This window comes from Giraffa tippelskirchi, chromosome 12 (genome assembly GCF_054371585.1).
Source record: "Giraffa tippelskirchi isolate mGirTip1 chromosome 12, T2T-mGirTip1v1.2.pri, whole genome shotgun sequence".
In the NCBI taxonomy this organism is placed as follows: Eukaryota; Metazoa; Chordata; class Mammalia; order Artiodactyla; family Giraffidae; genus Giraffa; species Giraffa tippelskirchi.
In genome coordinates, this window is record NC_137286.1 from 93,963,415 (window position 1) to 93,988,995 (window position 25,581).

Below are 25,581 nucleotides of genomic sequence, written 5' to 3' on the forward strand. Positions count from 1 at the left end.
TATACCTAATAAGTGGAGGTCCTTGAGACCACCTTTCTTAGTCATCATAGTATAATGTGGACCATTCTTACTCATCACAGTATAATGTTATCTTTTACACACATTCTTATCGATAGCTTACTGTCAGATGCCTACACATTTACCTATAAAACCCTCACCTCTACATTTTTTTTTCTTTATGCCGTTAATGGCATGACCAACACCTGTCGGGGTCAGGGAGAACCCCTCTTCCACCGTTTGCCGTCCGGACCCAGAATCTTCGAGGAACCGTCTTAAATAAACAGAGGTAACACCCTGGAAACCTCGTTTTTCCAGGGTCTCCTCGACTTCCCCCTTCTCACCTGCCTCACGTCGGCAACGCAGCCTGGGGGTCCCGCGGGCCTGGGGTGCCCCCCTCGAGGCGGGGACAAGGGACAAGCGCGAGGGCGCCGGACAGACGACCACCCCTCCTACCCCGGCTCCCAAGGATGCGCGACCCTCGGCCCCTCCAGCCCCGCTCACCTTGTCGTTGTCCAGCCGGGTGTCCAGGATCTTACGCAGTTTCCGCGACAGCGGGTTGCTGGTCTGCGCCGAGGTCCCGCCAGCCCCATTATTGAGGCCGTTGGCAGCCCCGGTCGCAGGCACTACGACTACTTCCCCGCTGCCCTCGGCCATAGCGCCTTGCGTTCCGCCCCCGGACTGGCGCCGGCCACCTCAGCCCAGGATAGGGACGCACCGGTAGCCGCGTAGTGCGCATGGGCGCAGCGGCCGCGCCTGCGCTCTCGGACGGCCGTGCCCCGCCCACTGATGTTCAGTCTGGCTCCTAGGAAGCTGGGTGGGAGGGGTAGAGAAATCGAGGGAGGCGGAGCAAGACTTCAGGCTGGAAGGAGGAGACTCACGCGAGATTGCGTTTGCAAAGTGGACTAAAACTCAAACCAAGTGTAGAGCTGGGATATTACGATTTACGGGATTAAGGAGATTTCGTAATCCTCAATCTGTGAAGGTCTGAGCCAGATTTACATACACTGAGACCTGTGCCTGGGCAACTATGTTCAGTTAAAGATAATTCTAGTTAAATTCACTTAATACCGTGCAGCCGTTTTCCACTATGAAGGAGATTTAAATGTGGATGCGCAAAGAATTCCTAAATACAGTATGTGAAAAAAGCAAAGTTCGTTACAGTGTGTGTGTAGTGTGATCACCGTGTGTGTGTGTGTGTGTGTGTAATAGCGGTACGTGTAAATTTGGGCTTTTTTTTTCTTTTTTAGGATGGCATTCCTTTGGCAGAGAGACTTGCACTTTTCATTTTGTACTTTTCCAAACGGACTGAAGTTTTCTAATCTCCCTCGTGTGTTCAGTTCAGTTCAGTCGCTCAGTCGTGTCTGACTGCGACCCCACGAACCGCGGCAGCCAAGCCTCCCTGTCCATCAACCAACTCCCGGAGTTTACCCAAACTCGTGTCCATCGAATTCGTAATGCCATCCAACCACCTCATCCTCTGTCGTCCCCTTCTCCTCCTGCCCTCAATCTTTCCCAGCATCAGGGTCTTTTCAAGTGAGTCAGCTCTTCTCATCAGGTGGCGAAAGTATTGGAGTTTCAGCATCAGTTCTTCCAATGAACACCCAGGACTGATCTCCTTTAGGATGGACTGGTGGGATCTCCTTGCAGTCCAAGGGACTCTTAAGAGTCTTCTCCAACACCACAGTTCAAAAGCATCAATTCTTCAGCGCTCAGCTTTCTTCATAGTCCAACGCTCACAGCCATACATGACTACTGGAAAAACCATAGCCTTGACTAGACAGACTTTTGTTGGCAAAGTAATGTCTCTGCTTTTTAATATGCTGTCTAGGTTGGTCATAACTTTCCTTCCAAGGAGTAAGCGTCTTTTAATTTCATGACTGCAATCACCATCTGCAGTGATTTTGGAGCCCCCCAAAATAAAGTCAGCCACTGTTTCCACTGTTTCCCCATCTATTTGCCATGAAGTGATGGGACTGGATGCCATGATCTTAGTTTTCTGAATGTTGAGCTTTAAGCCAACTTTTTCACTCTCCTCTCTCACTTTCATCAAGAGGCTTTTTAGTTCCTCTTCACTTTCTGCCATAAGGATGGTGTCATCTGCATATCTGAGGTTATTGGTATTTCTCCTGGCAATCTTGATTCCAGTTTGTGCTTCATCCATCCCAGCGTTTCTCATGATGTAATCTGCATATAAGTTAAACAAGCAGTGTGACAATATAAAGCCTCGATGTACTTCTTTTCCTATTTGGAACCAGTCTGTTGTTCCATGTCCAGTTCTAACTGTTGCTTCCTGACCTGCATGCAGGTTTCTCAAGAGGCAGGTCAGGTGGTCTGGTATTCCCATCTCTTTCAGAATTTTCCACAGTTTATTGTGATCCACACACTCAAAGCCTTTGGTATAGTCAATAAAGCAGAAATAGAAGTTTTTCTGGAACTCTTGCTTTCTCGATGATCCAGCGGATGTTGGCAATTTGATCGCTGGTTCCTCTGCCTTTTCTAAAACCAGCTTGAACATCTGGAAGTTCACAGTTCACATATTGCTGAAGCCTGGCTTGGAGAATTTTGAGCATTACTTTGCTAGCATGTGAGATGAGTGCATTTGTGCAGTAGTTTGAGCATTCTTTGGCATTGCCTTTCTTTGGGATTGGAATGAAAACTGACCTTTTCCAGTCCTGTGGCCACTGCTGAGTTTTCCAAATTTGCTGACGTATTGAGCGCAGCACTTTCATAGCATTATCTTTTAGGATTTGAAATAGCTCAACTGGAATTCCATCACCTCCACAAGCTTTGTTCGTAGTGATGCTTCCTAAGGCCCACTTGACTTCACATTCCAGGATGTCTGGCTCTAGGTGAGTGATCACACCATCGTGATTATCTGGGTCATGAAAATATTTTTTGTACAGTTCTTCTGTGTATTGTTGCCACCTCTTCTTAATATCTTCTGCTTCTGTTAGATCCATACCATTTCTGTTCTTTATTGAGCCCATGTTTGCATGAAATGTTCCCTTGGTATCTCTAATTTTCTTGAAGAGATCTCTGGTCTTTCTCATTCTATTTTTTTCCTCTATTTCTTTGCATTGATTGCTGAGGAAGTCTTTCTTATCTCTCCTTGCTATTCTTTGGAATTCTGCATTCAAATGAGTATATCTTTCCTTTTCTCCTTTGCTTTCCACTTCTCTTCTTCTCACAGCTATTTGTAAGGCCTCCTCAGACAGCCATTTTGCTTTTTTTGCATTTCTTTTCCTTGTGGATGGTCTTAATCCCTGTCTCCTGTACAATATCATGAACCTCCGTCCTTAGTTCATCAGGCACTCTATCAGATCTAGTCCCTTAAATCTATTTCTCACTTCTACTGTATAGTCATAAGGGATTTGATTTAGGTCATACCTGAATGGTCTAGTGGTTTTCCCCACTTTCTTCAATTTCAGTCTGAATTTGGCAATAAGGAGTTCGTGATCTGAGCCACAGTCAGCTCCCGGTCTTGTATTTGCTGACTAAATAGAGCTTCTCCATCTTTGGCTGCAAAGAATATAATCAATCTGATTTCAGTACTACTGAAATATATATTAACTGTATATATTATATATATATTAATTGTATATAATTAATATATATTAATATAAATATAATATATAATATATATTATATATATATAATTAATTAAATATATATTAATATATATTAGCCAGTTAATATATATTAACTGAGTACATTAAAGTAGGGTAATTATGGCCCACTTTTCTGCATTTATTTGTACTTCTCTGAATTTGCAATTGTAATAAATGGGAACAAGGTAATTTGAAAATTAGAAATATGGTAGGATGAAGACAGGAAAATTACTGTAAAATTTAAGGATGTTTAAAGCAATTTATATGCTTTTTAATATTCACCTATTATTCTTCTATAAGGCTAATTATAAATTTTAAGTTAAGGGCTGGAAATAAATACTTTTCAACAGTTCAATATTTTCCAGCAGTTAAAAACGAATATTCAGGTAAGCCTCATCAGAGATGTAGGTTTTATATATGTATTTATTTAAATATGTGTATGTATAATATTTATATATAACAATTTTATTGAAGATAAAGGTTTTCTTTTAGTGAAAATGTAAAAGTATTTATGTATATTAAACTCTTTATGATAATAGACACTGAAAGAATTAGATACAGGCTCTGACCTAAATATTTTAATTTAGTGAGAGAACAAAGACTTATATGTAAAAGAGTAAAGCATTTTTATATAACCACAGAAGAACCATGCTGAAGTGTAAAATGCGGACATTCTTACCTTCCAAGTAGCAGTTGAAAGGAGAGCCTCATCAATTTCCCCGTCTCCCCCTTTGGTTTTTTATTAAAGCTTTCCTGCTCTTTGGTTTCTGAAATAGGTGGAAGTCACACCATATTGCTCACTGTGACTTTATCAAAATATAAAATGGCATTTATTAAAGCCATATCTGGTGAATCATAGAATACAATAGAATATCCAATCCTCTATCCTCTACATCATTAAAAGCAACAACTTTTTTTAGTAGAGAGCCGTGTCCGACTCTCTGCCACCCTAAGGACTGGTTAGGTTCCTTTTTCCATGGGATTTCCCAAGCAAGAATACTAGAGTGGGTTGCTATTTTCTTCTCCAGGGGATCTTCCTGACCTAGAATTCAAACCTGTGTCTCCTGTGGCTCCTGCATTGGCAGGTGGTTCCTTTACCACTGAGCCACCTGGAAAGTCCATAGAAAACCACAGCTTCTATTATTTAGCATCCAAATGTATCAAGAATCAGGCTCAGTGCTAGATCCTTTTAATGCATTGTTCTTTGTGCCTGTTCTGCAACATCAGAATCATTACCATGTTATCATGTGATTAGTATTTTATGATGAGTAAGTAATCCAAGGCTAGGGAATCCTTCCCAAGGATATAAGGCTAACTTCATACCACGTAGTTACCTACTAAGTTAGCAATAGTTTTCAAATTCTATTACTGCTTCCTTGGTTTTTGTTTTGAGTTATGTACACCTCTCACTTGGAATGTAGGCAAAAATTTTAGCAGCTAAACTTTTAAGTGTGTTCTGTGTTTGCATTGCCTGTTCTTACTACTTTTGCACTGACCCCAGGATTATTTTTCTAAAGCAAATTTGGTCCTATCAATTTGTGGCTTTAAAAACCATAATGGCAATTATTGAATAAAGTAACTTTTTATTATGGTGTACATACACCTTCATAATGAGATCTCAGAGTATTCCTCTTATTTTATTTCTAGGCACTTGCTTGTGGTTACCATGCTCAAACCACCTGTATTTTCTGGGCCACAAACACATCTCAAATTTCTGAGTCTCCATACCTTGGCTCATACAACTCACTCTCCCAGAAATGTCTGCTCCTATGAAACTGGTGAAATCCTATTTGTCCTTCTGACTCCACTCAAATCTCACTTCTTCTCTATACCTTCACATAGCTCCCCATCTGTCCTTGGGCAGAGTTAATTGATCTGTCATGCAAATTCCATAGCAGATAATATACAACATCTCTATAACTTTTGTCATTCAATTATTTTTAAATTTAAGTGTTTGTTGTTCCTCCACTAGACTCTTAAGTACTTGGATGATTGGTCTTTGCCTTCCTAGTCTTCAGCATAGTATCTTACACAGTATATGTGCTTATTAAAGGTTTACCGAGTGAAAAGTATTGAAATGAAGTTTTATGGTTTTATAAGTTTTAGAGTTCTTTTTATTTTTTTATTGAAATCCCAGATGGTGCTGGTGGTAAAGAACCCACCTGGCAAAGCAGGAGACATAGAACCAAGCATTCAGTCCCTGGGTTGGGAAGATCTGCTGGAGGAGGACATGGCTACTTCAGTATTCTTGCCTGGAGAATCCCATGGACAGAGGAGCCTGGAGGACGACAGTGCATAGGATCGCAAAGAGTCCGACACCACTGAAGCAACGTAGCATGCATGCATGTAGTTGATTTACAATGTTGTGTTAGTTTCTGCTGTACAGCAGAGTATGTGTGTGTGTGTGTGTGTGTGTGTGTGTGTGTGTGTATAATAGTATATAAATTTTTCTCACATTCTTTTCCATTATAGGTTATTACAAGATATTGAATATAGCTCCTTGTGTTATACAATGGTGGTTTAGTCATTAAGTCATATCTGACTCTTGCAATCCCATGGACTGTAACCCACCAGGCTCTTTTGACCATGAGATTTACCAAACGAGAATACTGAAGTGGGTTGCCATTTCCTTCTCCAGGGGTGCTATACAGTAGGACCTTGTTGTTTATCTGTTTTGCATATAGCAGTATGTAACCGTTAATCCCAAGATACTAATTTATCCTTCCCCCTTTCCCCTTTGATAACATGGAATTTATCATGTTTTCTATGTCTGCAAGTCTGTTTCTGTTTTATAAATAAGTTAGTTTGTATCCTTTGTTAGTTTCCACATATAAGTGATATATAATATTTGTCTTTCGCTGGCTGACTTACTTAGCTTAGTATGATTATCTCTAGGTCCACCCATGTTGCTACAAATGGCATTATTTCAATCTTTTTATGGCTGAGTAATATTCCATTGTATAAATAGACCACATCTTTCTCCATTCATCTGTTGATGGACATTTAGGTTGCTTCGATGCTTTGTCTGTTGCAAATAGTGCTGCTGGGAATGTTGGGGTGCACGCATCTTTTTAAATTAGAGTTTTCGTCTTTTCTAGATATATGCCCAGGAGTGGGATTGTTGGATCATACAAAAATAAACTCACGGAGGAGGGGGCTAAGATGGCGGAGGAATAGGACGGGGAGACCACTCTCTCCTCCACAAATTTATAGAAAGAACATCTGAACGCTGAGCAAACTTCACAAAACTACTTCTGAACGCTGGCAGAGGACGTCAGGCATCCAGAAAGACAGCGCATTATCTTCGAAAGCAGGTAGGAGAAATTATAAAAGATAAAAAGAGAGACTAAAGAGTTGGGGACGGAGACCCGTCCCGGGGAGGGAGTCGTAAAAGAGGAGAAATTTCCAAGCACCAGGAAACCCTCTCACCGGCGGGTTTGGGGGAAGATTTCGAATCTCGGAGGGCAACATAACTGGGAGAAAAAATAAATAAAACCCACAGATTACGTGCCTAAAGGCAACTCCCAGCAAAGAACCCCAGACGCTCGCATCCGCCACCAGCAAGTGGGGGCTGAACGGAGAGGAGCAGGCGGCACTGCTTAGGGTAAGGACTGGGCCCGAACGCCCTGAGGGCAATCTGAGGGAGCTAACGTGAGATAGTAACCTAAACTGTGGGACAGCTAGAGAGAGAGAACTATCCGGCGAAAAGCCCAAACCTAAGGCACTGCCGGCCCGCTCACAGAACAAAGGACTGAGCGATACCAGAGGAGAGCTAGCCAGCTGCGGACTGCCCCATCCCCCGCGCCGGACACAGCAGGCAGGTGGGGCCAGCCAGAGCCGGAAAGGGGCAAACTCGGCCCCAGAGAGGGCAACCCCTACCAATCTGCAAACAGGCTCCCAGTTTCTAAGCAAAGACTGCCTGAGATCCCGGAGGGTCGACAGCCGCCGGGAGGGTTGCAGCCAGAGACCAGCTCCCCAGACCCGACACAAAGCGCACCGGAGCCGGGCGCGCCCGTAAACCAACGCGGGGACCAGGGAGGTGATAGGCCGCACTGCCCCAACAGGGAAGAGTGCGCTCGCCAAACTCCTGGCTGTCTGAGCTGCTCCGACTGGGAACGGCACAAACCGCGGGCGCAACCCAGTCTGCGCCTTTGTGGAGTACCCGGGAGCCGGAACCTGAGCGGCTTAGACCTGGGAAGTGCACGCATCTCAGGGCCCACTCCCTGGCCGAGTAACCTGAAGCCTGAGCAGGGTAGACGGGGAAAGCACACACGCCGTGAGCGGGAGTGAACCCAGTGCGGCCGAGACACTGCAAGCTCGCCACACACACGCCAGTGATATAGGTTTGCAGTGTTCCTCCCTCCCCACAGCACGACTGAACAAGCGAACCTAAAGAGACCACCTCTGCCCCTTTGTGGCAGGGCGGAAATTAGATACTGAAGAGACCTCCAAACAGAAGCCAAATAAGCAGAGGGAAGCGCGTTGGAAGTGACAGGCCAACAGGTTAAAATCCCTGTAGTTAACACCAACTGCATTGAAAGGGGCCTATAGATCTTGAAAAGTAACCAGGATCTATCTGAAACTGAACAGACCCCACACTGCTCACAACAGCCCCAAAGTCCGGGATATATATTTTTACTGTTATCAGTTGTTGTTTTTTTTAATTTTTTTTTCTTTCTTTTTTCTTTAAGTCCTCTATTACACCTTTAATTTTCATTTTCATAACCCACTATTACCTTGCAAAAAAAAAAACAACCCTATTTTTAAAGCAAACTGCATGCATATATCTTATACCTTTTATGTTTTCTTTTTTTTTTACTGTTTCTTCCCTGTTTTACTTTTTTTTTTACTGTTTCGTTTTTTACTGTTTTTTTCCTTTTTACACTGTTTTCTTTTTTCTTTTTTTTATATTGTATGTTTTATAAGAGTCTAATCTCTACTCTAGATTTTTAATCTTTGTTTTACATATTTGATATCAATTTTGTACATTTAAGAATCCAATCTTTAGTACCCATTTTTACTCAGGAGTGTGATTACTGGCTTGATTACTCTCTCCCCCTATTGACACTCTTTCTTCTCCCCCAGGGAACCTCTATCTCCCACCCTCCTCCTTCTCTTCTCAACCCAATTCTGTGAATCTCTGAGGGTGTTCTGGGTACCAGAGAACACTTCGGGAACAGAATACTGCCCAGATCTCTCTCTCCCCTCTTGATTCCTCCCTTTCTACCCATGCTCACCTCTATTACCTTCCTCCCCCCTCTCTATGTATCTCTGTGAACCGCTCTGAGGGTTCCAGACTGTGGAGAGCACAGAGGGAAGTGCTTACTGGCTAGACTGCTCTCTCCACGTTTGAGTCCCCCTCTTCTCCTCCTAGTCACCTCAAACCCCGCCCCCCACTTCACCTCTCCATGTAACTCAGTGAACCTTTCTGGGTATCCCTCACTGTGGAGAATCTTTTCACCATTAACCTAAAAGTTTTATTATTGATGCTGTATGGATGGAGAAGTCTTGAGGCTACTGCAAGAATAAGACTGAAAGCCAGGGGAAACATTAATTAATAAGAGATCATCCAATAGCCTCCACGTATACACTGAAACCAAGTTCCACCCAAGAGCCAATAAGTTCCAGAGCAAAACATACCATGCAAATTCTCCAGCAACGCAGGAACATAGCCCTGAGCATCAATATACAGGCTGCCCAGAGGCACACCAAATCCATAAACATCTCAAAACTCAATATTAGACACTCCATTGCACTCTAGAGAGAAGAAATCCAGCTCCACCCACCAGAACACCGACACAAGCTCCCTCATCCAGAAAACCTTGACAAGCCACCCGTCCAACCCCACCTACAGTGAGGAACCTCCACAATAAAGAGGAACTTCAAACTACCAGAATACAGAAAGGCCACGCCAAACACAGCAATCTAAACAAGATGAAAAGGCAGAGAAATACTCAGCAAGCAAAGGAAAATGAGAAATGCCCACCAAACCAAACAAAAGAAGAGGAGATAGGGAATCTATCTGAAAAAGAATTTAGAATAATGATAATAAAAATGATCCAAAATCTTGAAAGCAAAATGGAGGTACAGATAAATAGCCTGGAGACAAGGATTGAAAAGATGCAAGAAATGTTTACCAAGGACCTAAAAGAAATAAAAAGGAGCCAATATATAATGAATAATGAAATAAAGGAGATAAAAGACACTCTGGAGGGAACCAACAGTAGAATAACGGTGGCAGAAGATAGGATAAGTGAGGTAGAAGATAGAATGGTGGAAATAAACGAAGCAGAGAGGAAAAAAGAAAAAAGAATCAAAAGAAATGAGGAAAACCTCAGGGACCTCTGGGACAATATGAAACGCCCCAACATTAGAATCATAGGAGTCCCAAAAGAAGAAGATGAAAGGCCGTGAAAAAATACTCAAGGAGATAATAGGTGAAAATTTCCCTAAAATGAGGAAGGAAATAGTCACAGAAGTCCAAGAGACCCAGAGAGTCCCAAACAGGATAAACCCAAGGCGAAACACCCCAAGACACATATTAATCAAATTAAAAAAGATCAAACACAAAGAACAAATATTAAAAGCAGCAAGGGAAAAACAACAAATAACACACAAGGGGATCCCCATAAGGATAACAGCTGATCTTTCAATAGAAACTCTTCAGGCTAGAAGGGAATGGCAGGACATACTTAAAGTAATGAAAGAGAATAATCTATCACCCAGATTACTGTACCCAGCAAGGATCTCATTCAGATATGAAGGAGAATTCAAAAGCTTTACAGACAAGCAAGAGCTGAGGGAATTCAGCACCACCAAACCAGCTCTCCAACAAATGCTAAAGGATCTTCTCTAAACAGAAAACACAGAAAGGATGTTTCAACACGAACGCAAAACAACAAAGTAAATGGCAACGGGATCATACTTATCAATAATTACCTTAAATGTAAATGGGTTGAATGCCCCAACCAAAAGACAAAGGCTGGCTGAATGGATACAAAAACAAGACCCCTATATATGCTGTCTACAAGAGACCCACCTCAAAAGTAGGGACACATACAGACTGAAAGTGAAGGGATGGAAAAACATATTTCATGCAAACGGAGACCAAAAGAAAGCAGGAGTCGCAATACTCATTTCAGATAAAATAGACTTTAAAATACAGGCTGTGAAAAGGGACAAAGAAGGACACTACCTAATGATCAAAGGGTCAATCCAAGAAGAAGATGTAACAATTATAAATATATATGCACCCAACATAGGAGCGCCACAATATATAAGGCAAATACTAACAAGTATGAAAGGGGAAATTAACAATAACATAATAATAGTGGGAGACTTTAATACCCCACTCACACATATGGATAGATCAACTAAACAGAAAATTAACAAGGAAACACAAACTTTAAATGATACAATAGACAAATTAGATTTAATTGATATTTACAGGACTTTCCACCCCAAAACAACCAATTTCACCTTTTTCTCAAGTGCACACGGAATTTTCTCCAGGATAGATCACATCCTGGGCCATAAATCTAGCCTTGGTAAATTCCGAAAAATTGAAATCATCCCAGCCATCTTCTCTGACCACAATGCAGTAAGATTAGACCTCAATTACAGGAAAAAAACTGTTAAAAATTCCAACATATGGAGGCTAAACAACACGCTTCTGAATAACCAACAAATCACAGAAGAAATCAAAAAAGAAATCAAATTATGCATAGAAACGAATGAAAATGAAAACACAACAACCCAAAACCTATGGGACACTGTAAAAGCAATGCTAAGGGGAAGGTTCATAGCAATACAGGCGTACCTCAAGAAACAAGAAAAAAATCAAATAAATAAACTAACTCTACACCTAAAGCAACTAGAGAAGGAAGAAATGAAGAACCCCAGGGTCAGTAGAAGGAAAGAAATCTTAAAAATGAGGGCAGAAATAAATGCAAAAGAAACAAAAGAGACCATAGCAAAAATCAACAAAACTAAAAGCTGGTTTTTCGAGAAGATAAACAAAATTGACAAGCCATTAGCCAGACTCATCAAGAAACAAAGGGAGAAGAATCAGATCAACAAAATTAGAAATGAAAATGGAGAGATCACAACAGACTCCACAGAAATACAAAGGATCATAAGAGACTACTACCAACAGCTATATGCCAATAAAATGGACAACTTGGAAGAAATGGACAAATTCTTAGAAAAGTATAACTTTCCAAAACTGAACCAGGAAGAAATAGAAGATCTTAACAGACCCATCACAAGCACGGAAATTGAAACTGTAATCAGAAATCTTCCAGCAAACAAAAGCCCAGGACCAGACGGCTTCACAGCTGAATTCTACCAAAAATTTAGAGAAGCGCTAACACCTATCCTACTCAAACTCTTCCAGAAAATTGCAGAAGATGGTAAACTTCCAAACTCATTCTATGAGGCCACCATCACCCTAATTCCAAAACCTGACAAAGATGCCACAAAAAGAGAAAACTACAGGCCAATATCACTGATGAACATAGATGCAAAAATCCTTAATAAAATTCTAGCAAACAGAATCCAACATCATATTAAAAAGACCATACATCATGACCAAGTGGGCTTTATCCCAGGAATGCAAGGTTTCTTTAACATCCGCAAATCAATCAATGTAATACACCACATTAACAAATTGAAAGATAAAAACCATATGATTATCTCAATAGATGCAGAAAAAGCCTTTGACAAAATTCAACATCCATTTATGATAAAAACCCTCCAGAAAGCAGGAATAGAAGAAACATACCTCAACATAATAAAAGCTATATATGACAAACCCACAGCAAACATTATCCTCAATGGTGAAAAATTGAAAGCATTTCCCCTAAAGTCAGGAACAAGGCAAGGATGCCCACTTTCACCACTACTATTCAACATAGTTTTGGAAGTTTTGGCCACAGCAATCAGAGCTGAAAAAGAAATAAAAGGAATACAGATAGGAAAAGAAGAAGTAAAACTCTCACTGTTTGCAGATGACATGATTCTCTACATAGAAAACCCTAAAGACTCTACTAGAAAATTACTAGAGTTGATCAATGAATATAGTAAAGTTGCAGGATATAAAATTAACACACAGAAATCCCTTGCATTCCTATACTCCAATATTGAGAAAACAGAAAGAGAAATTAAGGAAACAATACCATTCACCACTGCATCAAAAAGAATAAAATACTTAGGAATATATCTACCTAAAGAAACAAAAGACTTATATATAGAAAACTATAAAACACTGATGAAAGAAATCAAAGAGGACACAAACAGATGGAGAAATATACCGTGTTCATGGATTGGAAGAATTAATATAGTGAAAATGAGTATACTACCCAAAGCAATCTATAGATTCAATGCAATCCCTATCAAGCTACCAATGGTATTTTTCACAGAACTAGAACAAATCATTTCACAATTTGTATGGAAATATAAGAAACCTCGAATAGCCAAAGCAATCTTGAGAAAGAAGAATGGAACTGGAGGAATCAACCTGCCTGACTTCAGGCTCTACTACAAAGCCACAGTCATCAAGACAGTATGGTACTGGCACAAAGATAGAAATATAGATCAATGGAACAAAATAGAAAGCCCAGGGATAAACCCATGCACCTATGGACACCTTATCTTCGACAAAGGAGGCAAGAATATACAATGGAGAAAAGACAATCTCTTTAACAAGTGGTGCTGGGAAAACTGGTCAACCACTTGTAAAAGAATGAAACTAGAACACTTCCTAACACCATACACAAAAATAAACTCAAAATGGATTAAAGATCTAAACGTAAGACCAGAAACTATAAAACTCCTAGAGGAAAACATAGGCAAAACCCTCTCTGACATAAATCACAGCAGGATCCTCCATGACCCACCTCCCAGAATATTGGAAATAAAAGCAAAAATAAACAAATAGGACCTAATTAAAATTAAAAGCTTTTGCACAACAAAGGAAACTATAAGCAAGGTGAAAAGACAGCCTTCAGAATGGGAGAAAATTATAGCAAATGAAGCAACAGACAAACAATTAATCTCTAAAATATACAAGCAACTCCTGCAGCTGAATTCCAGAAAAATAAACGACCCAATCAAAAAATGGGCCAAAGAACTAAACAGACATTTCTCCAAAGAAGACATACAGATGGCTAACAAACACATGAAAAGATGCTCAACATCACTCATTATTAGAGAAATGCAAATCAAAACCACAATGAGGTACCATTTCACACCAGTCAGAATGGCTGCTATCCAAAAGTCTACAAGCAATAAATGCTGGAGAGGGTGTGGAGAAAAGGGAACCCTCTTACACTGTTGGTGGGAATGCAAACTAGTACAGCCACTATGGAGAACGGTGTGGAGATTCCTTAAAAAACTGGAAATAGAACTGCCATACGACCCAGCAATCCCACTGCTGGGCATACACACCAAGGAAACCAGAATTGAAAGAGACGTGTGTACCCCAATGTTCATCGCAGCACTGTTTACAATAGCCAGGACATGGAAGCAACCTAGATGTCCATCAGCAGACGAATGGATAAGGAAGCTGTGTTACATATACACGATGGAATATTACTCAGCCATTAAAAAAAAATACTTTTGAATCGGTTCTATTGAGATGGATGAAACTGGAGCCCATTATACAGAGTGAAGTAAGCCAGAAAGAAAAACACCAATACAGTATACTAATGCATATATATGGAATTTGAAAGATGGTAACGATAACCCTATATGCGAGACAGAATAAGAGACACAGATGCATAGAACAATTTTATGGACTCTGAGGGAGAAGGTGAGGGTGGGACGTTCTGGGAGAATAGCACTGAAACATGTATATTATCACATGTGAAACAGAACACCATTCCATGTTCGATGCATGAGACAAATGCTCAGGGCTGGGGCAATGGGATGGCCCAGAGGGATGGGATGGGAAGGGAGGTGGGAGGGGGGTCCAAGAAGGGGAACACATGTAAACCCATGGCTGATTCATGTCAATGTATGGCAAAAACTACTACAATATTGTAAAGTAATTAGCCTCCAACTAAAATAAATAAATTTATTTGAAAAAATAAATAAACTCACAATAACTGAAAATATAAGACATGAAACTGTAAAACTCATAGAAGAGGATATAGGCAAAAATGCTCTGACATAAATCATGGCAATGTTTTCGTAGATTAGTCTCCCAAGACAAAAGAAATAAAAGCAAAAATAAACAAATGAGGCTTAATCAAATTTATAAACTGGCACAGCAAAGGAAACCATGAACAAAATGAAAAGACAACCTACAGAATGGGAGAAAATGTTTGCAAACAGTGCAATCTAAAAGGACTTAATACCCGAAGTATACCAACAGCTCATACAGCTCAGTATAAAACACGAAAACATGAACACCCCAAGCAGAAAATGGGCAGAAGACCTAAAGAGACATTTCTCCAAAGAAGACCTACAGATGGGCAACAGGCACTTGAAAAGGTGGTCAGCATCACTAATTATGAAAAAAATGTAAATCAAAACTACCAAGAGGTATTACCTCACACAGGTCAGAATGGCCATCATCGAAAATTCTACAAACATTAAATGCTGGAGAGGGTGCGGAGAAAAGGGAACCCTCCAACATTACCAGCGAGACCACATGGGTATTACTGCTGAAGCCTGGATTGACAGGTCACTTTACCAATGACCCTTGACTGGAGGCTGCCTCCACAGCACAGCTCTGTCTCTGGAGACTGTCGTTTAAACTGCTGTCACCTCCTGAAGAGTTCTCCCTCTGTATACTTTTTGTGTCACTTTCGCTTGATTCCCTGAAGTGCCAGTTTCTTTGTGTCCACAGATGGTGTTTCTACATTTACATGTCCAGTTAGTTGAACCTAAAATACATGTCCATGCTCTAGTTTCTAGAAAAGCTGAGAAATGGAGGGTGAATTTTAGCTTTCATTTTTAGTTATTTCAATTTCTCTGCAAAAGTCTTTGTAATGTACTGTCTCTCCTGTGTATTTCTCTCAAGGACTTTGAAGCATCGATCCCACATTTCTTATCTGTCTGTGATCACAGCTCCTTGAGCCTTTTCTTTGGACCTCTTGTTCTCTGCTTTACTACCTAGAACTCAGTTTTTAGGCATTGAGGGTCCTCACATGGAAATAACTCCTCTTATCTCTCTTTCCTCTGAAACCTCATGAATTTTGAAGCTGCTTCCAGTTTTTCATTGTCTTGTTTTGATTTCAGACATATTTTCTGCCATAGTTCTCATCCTTCAGTTTGTCCTTAAAATTCTCCAATTTTAAGGTTTCATGACTGAAACCTTTGCAGTCATGAATCTTTTTAACAGTAAAACAATTTCATATCTTCTTCAAATGACATCTGCAGGACAAATAACAGTGTGGCTGGTCTGACTGGAGCCCGGGTAAGGCCCAAAGCCTTCTCTTTACTAAAGAAAGAAGGTGAAGTCACTCAGTTGTGTCCGACTCTACATGACCCCATGGACCGTAGCGCACCAAGCTCCTCTGTCCTTGGAATTCTCAAGGCAGGAATACTGGAGTGGGTTGCCATTTCCTTCTCTAGTTTCTTTGCTAGGTACACTTTTGTGTGTGTGTATGTCATCTGTGTAGCCTCCCTTGGCAGCCTGTACCAGTTGGAGTTTGGGTTTGCAAAGTAACAGATAATAATTTACTGGAAGGGTGGGAAAGGGAAAGTGAAATTCGCTCAGTGATGTCTGACTCTTTGCAACCCCTTGGACTATACAGTCCATGGAATTATCCAGGCCAGAATACTGGAGTGGGTAGCCGGTCCCTTCTCCAGGGGATCTTCCCAACCCAGGGATCGAACCCAGGTTTTCCACACTGCAGGCGGATTCTTTTCCAGCTGAGCCACCAGGGAAGCCCCGAAGGGTGGGAAGTCATCTCAGAGAACTGACAGTAAGACTGAAGACCCAGCTGGGAACCAGCAGCAACTCGGGATCCCAGTAGCTGGAAACACTGGCCAGTTTGTAGGGCACTGCCACTAATCCTTTTTCCTGCCTTTGCTCAACATTCAAAGTGCTGAAGTGAGTCCACTTTGACCATATGCCCATCCATTGGTCAGGACACCATGATTAATGATTCTAATGTTACTGAGCCAGACTTGGTCCGCTTGACCAAAGAGCAGCAAAGCCAATTTACCGACCCCAGGTTGCAGAGAAGACAAATGCAGCATTTACTGCAAGGGGCCAAGTGTGGGGTGAAGCATGGAAAACATGTAATGCAGGCTCAGAAGACCCAAACTCCCCCATGGCTTTCAGGGAAGGGTTTTTAAAGACTGAGGGAGAGAGTCCCAGGGTGTGTGTTCAGCTTGTGCAGAAGTCTCTGACTGGTTGATGGTGAGGTAACAGAGTGATGTTTCAAGAATCTTAGTTATCAACCTTCCAACTGGTCTGGGGTCTGTGTGCTGGTAGTCAGCATGCGATTAACATCTCCCACCTGGTGGGAGTTTTAGTATTAATATCTGTAAAACAACTCACGGATATGGCTCAGGATATTATCTATAGCCCTTAAGGAAGAACTGAAGTTTCTTGACTTTGTTTACGGCTAGACTGTTATATGATTTTGTCTTGTTTAACTGTTTTCCTTGGTTTTTGCCTTTTTTTTTTTTTTTTCACTGCTCTGATTAAATTTGCTCTTTGGAACTCTGGAAAAGTCTAGGAGGCTAAAGCTTTTTACAAACAAGAGCTAGGGAACATGCAGGTGTCTGTCTCTGGGAAGACCCAACAGGGTCCTGCTTGGTTTCAAACCCAGGAGCACACAGTATTGGAGAGTAATTCTGGTCAATACAATAGCTATAAATGTGTGGTCTGTGGGACACATTAGGAAATAATCTATATTAAAAAGGTGAATATTTCAACAAAATAGTAAAACGTTTAATTACAACCCCAGTGCATGGGGTAGAAGGGGCTGCCATGCAAATTTTAATTAGCTTCGAGCAGACAGATGAGTTGCGACTCAGTGAGGTGGGTATGAGATACTGTATACCCAAGTGAGACAATTATATTTATCATGGGGTTATAATACATGTTGTATCAGAAATTATAGTAACAATAAAATGGCTAATAAGTAGCCAGATGAAACTTTCTGAAGAGGATTGGCATATTAACAGGCAGCTTAGGTAGAATTATTCTGGAAATTGCCACTAGGTTCCAGGTCTCTGTCTAGAATCTCTAACCACAGCCTAAAATTTTTTGAGTTAAGAGATGACAAATGACTTAGCAACTCCAGGAAGATGTAAAAATAAGTATAGAGAAAATAATGATAAAATCAAATCCTTGGAATCATTTTTGTACCAATTTGGGATGTTAAGGGAAAATCTGAGTGACCCCAACTGCAGAGAACAAATGAAAAAGAAAATAGAAAATTTGAACAGTGTATAATCATCTGAAAAATACAGGCTATCTTGTTTTTAAATCTGACATCTTAAACTTGTAATTTCAACCTGAAGATTTCTAAGAGTGTGTGTGATTTTAATTTTAAAAGGTACAATAGTATTTAATAAGCTTTAACAGCATTTACAAGTTTAAATAAATCCAAATCATCAGATCTTTAATATTAAGCTTTTAAGTATCATTTAAGTACTTTAGAATATTTTGTGTTTTAGATTTGTACTTCTACCTGCTTATCTATTTGAAGTACACTAGAAAATCAGATATAGAAACTATTTAAGTTGAAAAGTTTTAGATAATTAAATCAATCACAAAATTTAAATATTTAGGAGAATATAACTAGCATGACTTTAATATGAAATATTTGAAATAATACATGAATAAAACTTATGAGTTGTACTTAAATGCTTGGGGAAATTAAATATCCTAAATTTAAAGTTGACTATTAATTAACAACCACTAGATTCGTAAGTTCAGTTCAGTTCAGTCACTCAGTCATGTCTGACTATTTGCAACCCCATGGACTGCAGCATGCCAGGCCTACCTGTCCATCACCAACTCCCGGAGTTTACTCAAACTCCTATCCATTGAATTGGTGATGCCATCCAACCATCTCATCCTCTGTCGTCCCCTTCTCCTCCCCCCTTCAATCTTTTCCATCATCAGGGTCTTTTCCAATGAGTCAGTTCTTTGCATCAGATGGCCAAAGTATTGGAGTTTCAGCTTCAACAATGAATGTTCAGGACTGATTTCCTTTAGGATGGACTGGTTGGATCTCCTTGCAGTCCAAGGGACTCTTAAGAGTCTTCTCCAACACCACAGTTCAAAAGCATCAATTCTTCAGCACTCAGCTTTCTTTATAGTCCAACTCTCACATCCATACATGACTGTTGGAAAAACCATAGCCTTGACTAGACGGACCTTTGTTGACAAAATAATCTCTCTGCTTTTTAATATGCTGTCTAGGTTGGTCATAACTTTTTGTCCAAGGAGTAAGTGTCTTTTAATTTCACGGCTGCAATCACCATCTGCAGTGATTTTGGAGCCCCCAAAAAAGTCTGCCACTGTTTCCACTGTTTCCCCATCTATTTGCCATGAAATGATGAGACCAGATGCTATGATCTTAGTTTTCTGAATGTTGAGCTTTAAGCCAACTTTGTCACTCTCCTCTTTCATTTTCATCAAGAGGCTCTTTAGTTTTTCTTAGCTTTCTGCCATAAGGGTGGTGTCATCTGCATATCTGAGGTTATTGCTATTTCTCCTGGCAATTGATTCCGGCTTGTGCTTCTTCCAGCCCAGCGTTTCTCATGATGTACTCTGCATATAAGTTAAATAAGCAGGGTGACAATATACAGCCTTGACGTACTCCTTTCCTGATTTGGAACCAGTCTGTTGTTCCATGTCCAGTTCTAACTATTGCTTCCCACCTGCACACAGATTTCTCAAGAGACAGGTCAGGTGGTCTGGTATTCCCATCTCTTTCAGAATTTTCCACAATTTATTGTGATCCACACAGTCAAAGGCTTTGGCATAGTAGATTTACTTAATATTTAAATTGTATGTTACAATCAAAATAGTAATGTACGCACTACTGGTGAAAATGAATCCACATGTAAGAATTCCTTTCTACACATAAAAGCCATCTTTATACATTTGTAAAAAACCCTCAGTTATCAAATGATAATTCTCCAAAAAGCTACTGATATGTTGAAACCACTGGTAAAGTGGTTGGTGTACTGGTTTTGAAGTCAGAAAGCCTGATTTAAATCTCAACTCTACCACCATAAGACCCTGGACAACTCACATTTTGCCTGAAGTTCTTTGTCTCCTCACCTGCAAAATGCTGTAACACTAGCTGGGTTATTGAGTAATGAGGACTAGATGAAATAAGATAGATGCAAGATGTACTAAGTAATCAATGCATAACACATATTTGTCACATTTATCTGAGCTACTTCATACACCATCAGTGGAACTATACAGTAATCCTCCATTCCTGCCAAGTCTCATGCAGTACATTCTCAGATAAATAAAGCATATATATTTTTTCGCACATTTCCTGTCCCCTTTCAGCTTCAAGTTTCATCTGACACACACATGTACGCATACATCAACTCTTTATGACCCCTTGGACTGTAGCCCACCAGGCTCTTCGGTCCATGGGATTCTCTAGGCAAGAATACTGGAGTGGGCTGCCATTTCCTACTGCAGGGGATCTTCCTGACCCAGGGATGGAACCTATGTCTCCTGCCTTAGCAGGTATATGCTTTACCACTGAGCCACCTAGGAAGATCCACATGGTTTAAATACCAAGGTTTAAACATCTGTGTACATTCCAGAGCTCTGGCCCTTCCCTCTTTCTTTGTATGGGTGCATATAATCTCCAGAAACAAACCTCCAGTTGTGTTTACTTGTTCATTCTTGGGGTCCCCATCTACAAGGTTGCCTGCTGGCCTCTCTTATTTAACACATACTACATTTAATCACCAGATAGTAATGGCTTTAATTGAAATAGCCACAGTTAATGTTTTCATTGCCCAGTTTCTATGCTGCAGCTTTAACATACAAATTATCTATTTCCACTTCTTTTGATTTGACCTCCAGCTGTCACCATTCTGCATAGATCTGACAGCTTTTGGCTTTTAATTGATTGCTATTGATTTTGTTTTCAGAATAGCTGAGACCATGGCCACTTAGCAGAATTAAACAGTCCTCCTATCACAAGGAATCTGATGTCTGTTGAACTCCTTTTCTGCTTCAGTTTGCCCCTGCACTATGCTTTGCCTTGGCCATCGTATCCCTCTGCCTAGAACTCAGTTTTCTTTCTCCTTCCCTTGGAAGCACTTCTTTTAGACTCTCAGAAGACATCTTTCCCAAAACTGTCCCGAGACAGGCCATCTGTCTCTTCCCTGTGCTCCCAAATCGCTCTCCAGGTGGTTCTCTCGTGGCCCCTCTCACACCCCATGTCATTATCGACACGTTTTTATGATTCCCGCTAACCTGTGAGTTTCCTGCGTCTAGAGACCATCTCATTCATCTTTGACTACTTGATATGTCATGCAGTTTCTGAAATGCAGTTGGAATTTGTAAGTATTTGTTGAATAAATTAAAACATTTTATGAGTAAGTAAATAGACTGATTTATTTGAATTAACGATGACCCAAATTGTAGAAAATATATTCTATTCCAAGCCAAGCTAAAAACACGGCATTTCTGTTATTAGGAATGTCTTCACCATTCGTTCATTTGCCCAGAAGAGAAAGTCATGGTTACCGCTGCTTTTTCTCCTCTACTTCCCTTACTTTGCCTGGTAATGAATCATGTACTGAAGTCCTATTACTCCTGCCTTCACCGAAACCCCGTATCTACCGCTTCCATCTTCCCCTTCTTAGTCCCATCCCTCCCTCCCTTATTCAAGATATGAATTATCTCAACAATTTATTAGCCCTCCCTTCCCTTCTTTCCCTTTTATAGTTCATTATAAAATAGTCTTTTATAGTCCATAAAATAGTCTCTTAGGATACCTTGGCAGCAGATTTTTTTTCTTAAATATAGCTCTTGATATATCTTGAAATATCGATATATAACTTCCCGGCCCCAAAACCTTCACTGCATCTTTATTCCAAAATGTGAAACGTTTCAAAATTATCACTTCCTCGCAGCTAAAACATTTTGAGAGTGTGTAGAGTACAGATACACACATATTTATAGCTATATATTTAAGTTATGACTGTAATAATGTTAGCAATATGAACAGGCATATGCTTCATTCTTAAACAGGCACAAAAGGTAAAAGGTTGAGCTAAAGAGAAAATTAAGTATTTTGAATAATTTTTATTAATATTCAAAGAACTTTTAAAATCTCTACATTTTTATTATTCATAGATCATACATGTTGACTTACAAAGGCATAAAATTTGGAGGTATTTTATCCACTTAGTTGTTTGATATTGAAAGGTTCTATATGTATTCATATTTATGTATACATATATTTACTTCATATTTTGGTAGCTTCTCTGGTAGCTCAGACAGTAAAGAATTCACCTGTAATACAGGAGACTTGGGTTCAGTCCCTGGAGTAGGAAGATCCCCTGGAGAAGGGAATGGCAACCCACTCCAATATTCTTGCTGGGAGAATTCTATGGACAGAGGAGCCTGGCAAGCTACAGTCCATAGGGTGGCAAAGAGTCAGACATGACTGAGCTACTAAGACTTTCACTTTCACTTTTCATATTTTTAAAAACTGTGATTAATACTTTGTGATACAGCAACCAAAGTTGCTGCTCTCATTCTAAGTTCAGTTTGTTTTAGTACTTCATTCAAGGGCTTTCATGCAAAAAAACTCAAGATGTCACAAAGACACAATACTATTATGCCATTGATGAGAAGGTTCACCATAAATAGTGTTGGATCTATATCTATATTTCAAATGTCACATTTTCAGATACTATTTATCAGGTCTCATCAGATGATCCCTGTTTTGGTTCTGGAAGGTGGCCAATGAACATCTTATACTTGGAGGATAAGGGATATCAGCTCTGCAACTTTCAACTTGTCTGTGATTGTATTATTAGTATTATCTTCAATCTGTGAGTTCTCTGAAGGCATCTTTTTGGGCTATTTGTCATTTTGTGACGATGTTTAGTTAAAGTTAGATGACATAATCTATAAATCCACCTACCTGGGCCCCCACATTTTCAAACACACTGGAAGGTAGCCATTTGCCGTGCACTAAGTGCTGAAATCAGCGAAGGAAACAATGATGCCCTCCCAATCCTGGCATTCTGAAGCATGCACCCTTCATTCAGGATGCTTCCTGGACTATACAGGACATGAGACCTATAGCCTTGCAATATGGACAGTAAGAGAAGCAGGCTCCATCAATAGAAAGTTCAGTTCAGTAGCTTAGTCGTGCCCAACTGTTTGTGACCCCATGGACTGCAGCATGCCAGGCCTCCCTGTCCATCACCAACTCCTGGAATCAAATTCATGTCCATAGAGTCAGTGATGCCATCCAACTATCTCATCCTCAATTGTCCCCTTCTCTTCCCACCTTTAATCTTTCCCAGCATCAGGGTCTTTCCAAATGAGTCAGTTCTTCCCATTAGGTGGCCAAAGTATTGGAATTTCAACTTCAGCATCAGTCCTTTCAATGAATATTCAAAACTGATTTCCTTTAGGATAGACTGGTTGGATCTCCTTGTGGTCCAAGGGACTCTCAAGAGTCTTCCCCAACACCACAGTTCAAAAGTATCAATTCTTTGGTGGTCAGCTATCTTTATAGTCTAACTCTCACAACCATACATGACTGCTGGAAAAACCATAGCCTTGACTAGATGGACCTTTGTTGGCCAAGTAATGTCTCTGCTTTTTAATATGCTGTCTAGGTTGGTCATAACTTTTCTTCTAAGGAGGAAGCATCTTTTAATTTCATGGCTGCAGTCACCATCTGCAGTGATTTTGGAGCCCCCAGAAGTAAAGTCTTCCACTGTTTCCCCATCTATTTGCCATGAAGTGATGGGACCAGATGCCATGATCTTAGTTTTCTGAATATTGAGTTTTAAGCCAACTTTTTCACTCTCCTCTTTCATTTTCATCAAGAGGCTCTTTAGTTCTTCTTAGCCTTCTGCCATAAGGGTGGTATCATCTGCATATCTGAGGTTATCGATATTTCTCCCGGCAGTCTTGGTTCCAGCTTGTGCTTCATCCAGCCCAGCATTTCTCATTATGTACTCTACATATAAGTTAAATAAGCAGGATGACAATATACAGCCTTGACATACTCCTTTTCCTATTTGGAACCACTCTGTTGTTCCATGTCCAGTCCTAACTGTTGTTAGATCCACAGTTTGTTGTGATCCACACAGTCAAATGCTTTGGCATAGTCAATAAAGCAGAAGTAGATGTTTTTCTGGAACTCTCTTGCTTTTTTGATAATCCAACAGATGTTGGCAATTTGATCTCTGGTTTCTCTGCCTTGTCTAAATCCAGCTTGAACATCTGAAGTTCACGGTTCATGTGCTGTTGAAGCATGGCTTGGAGAATTTTGAGCATTACTTTACTATGTGAGATGAGTGCAATTTGTGGTAGTTTGAGCATTCTTTGGCATTGCCTTTCTTTGGGATTGGAATGAAAACTGACCTTCTTCAGTCCTGTGGCCACTGCTGAGTTTTCCAAATTTGCTGACATATTGAGCGCAGCACTTTCACAGCATCATCTTTTAGGATTTGAAATAGCTCAACTGGAATTCCATCACCTCCACTAGCTTTGTTCGTAGTGATGCTTCCTAAGGCCCACTTTGTTATAGCCATGCGTTTTGGGAAACAAACATTGTCCTCACTCAGAAGGACAATGCAGGTAATGGAGGGCAGTTTATTACACCGGCGGGCCCAAGGCAGAGTCTCCTCTTAGCCAAGGACCCCGACCAGCATTTGTGAAAATCTTTTATACCCCATGTGTACGTGTCCGAACTCACCACTCCAAATTCCTTGAGACTTACATAAACAAAGGAAGGGTAAATACAATCACAATAATCTCATCATTTAGGTGTTATGTGTTCAAACAGTTAAACAATTGGCCAATAATCAATAAGCCCGAGGTTACACTCCCATAGGTACAGAAAAATTTATGGCCTGTTCAGAGACAGGGGTGATTAGTGTATGTTTTCTCTTAGGCGATGAGTAACCTGGATACAATCTTCAAGGTTCCCCTGTCCGGAGGGGGTCTTATCCTTCTATTGTCGTTTCCACAGGCACAAAGCACAGAGTTCAGAGTCCATTAGAGAGGTGGCCGAGCGTGATCAGCACGAACAGGCCTAAGATGGAGTCCAGGCCCTATGAATTCCTTCTTCAACTTGACTTCACATTCCAAGATGTCTGGCTCTAGATGAGTGATCATAGCATCGTGATTATCTGGGTTGTGAAGATCTTTTTTGTACAGTTCTTCTGTGCATTCTTGCCACCTCTTCTTAATATCTCCTGCTTCTGTTAGGTCCATAACTCTTCTGTCCTTTATTGAGCCCATCTTTGCATGAAAAGTTCCCTTAGTATCTCAAATTTTCTTGAACAGATCTCTAGTCTTTCCCATTCTATTTTTTTTCCTCTATTTCTTTGCATTGATCACTGAGAAAGGCTTCCTTATCTCTCCTTGCTTTTCTTCATAACTCTGCATTCAAATGGACCAAAGTCATCCTTATATTTTTTTCTCATTGTTGCCCTATACTTGTGCTGCAGTGCAAGCATTTAATCCCTTGTTTCTAAACACGTCCAGTGCTTTTCATTCCCACTGTGCACATGCCCTCTCTTCCGCCTTCAATGCTCTCCTGACTTTACCTCTGTGTCTCTGCTACCATCTAGGTTTCTCCTTCATGAAACCTCGTTCCATTTGGGTATTGTTCTTTTTACTTCATCAGAACAAAGGTTCATAGAACTTAAATGCTGGAGTCCAGCTCCAGCAGGTCCAGGGGTTCCCTCAGGATGGAGGGCATCGGCGATGCAAATGAGAAGACACAGCGAGTCTCAGCGTTTCCAAGTGTCTTCCAACTTTATT

The 25,581-nt window shown here is 40.6% G+C and overlaps 2 protein-coding genes across 7 annotated transcripts in view; one reads left to right on the top strand and one right to left on the bottom strand.

Moving 5' to 3' along the window:
• Window positions 1-732, bottom strand: part of COG6 (component of oligomeric golgi complex 6) — a 53,224-nt gene extending 52,492 nt beyond the window's left edge. For 2 of the 6 annotated variants that reach the window (XM_081547744.1, XM_081547745.1), the window contains exon 1: window positions 502-732. In XM_081547744.1, coding sequence (XP_081403870.1) covers window positions 502-654 — 153 coding nt within the window. In that variant the 5' untranslated portion in view covers window positions 655-732. Of the gene's footprint in view, window positions 1-143; window positions 376-501 lie in introns of those variants that run through there. The other 4 variants (XM_081547746.1, XM_081547749.1, XM_081547747.1 and 1 more) reach the window with 4 other exon arrangements.
• A 73-nt stretch (window positions 733-805) lies between these two features.
• The window catches only part of LHFPL6 (LHFPL tetraspan subfamily member 6), a 276,744-nt gene continuing 251,968 nt past the window's right edge, over window positions 806-25,581 (top strand). The window contains exons 1-2 of the mRNA XM_081547753.1: window positions 806-982; window positions 6,707-6,922. The gene's annotated coding sequence lies outside the window, so the exon portion shown is untranslated. The remainder of the gene's footprint in view (window positions 983-6,706; window positions 6,923-25,581) is intronic.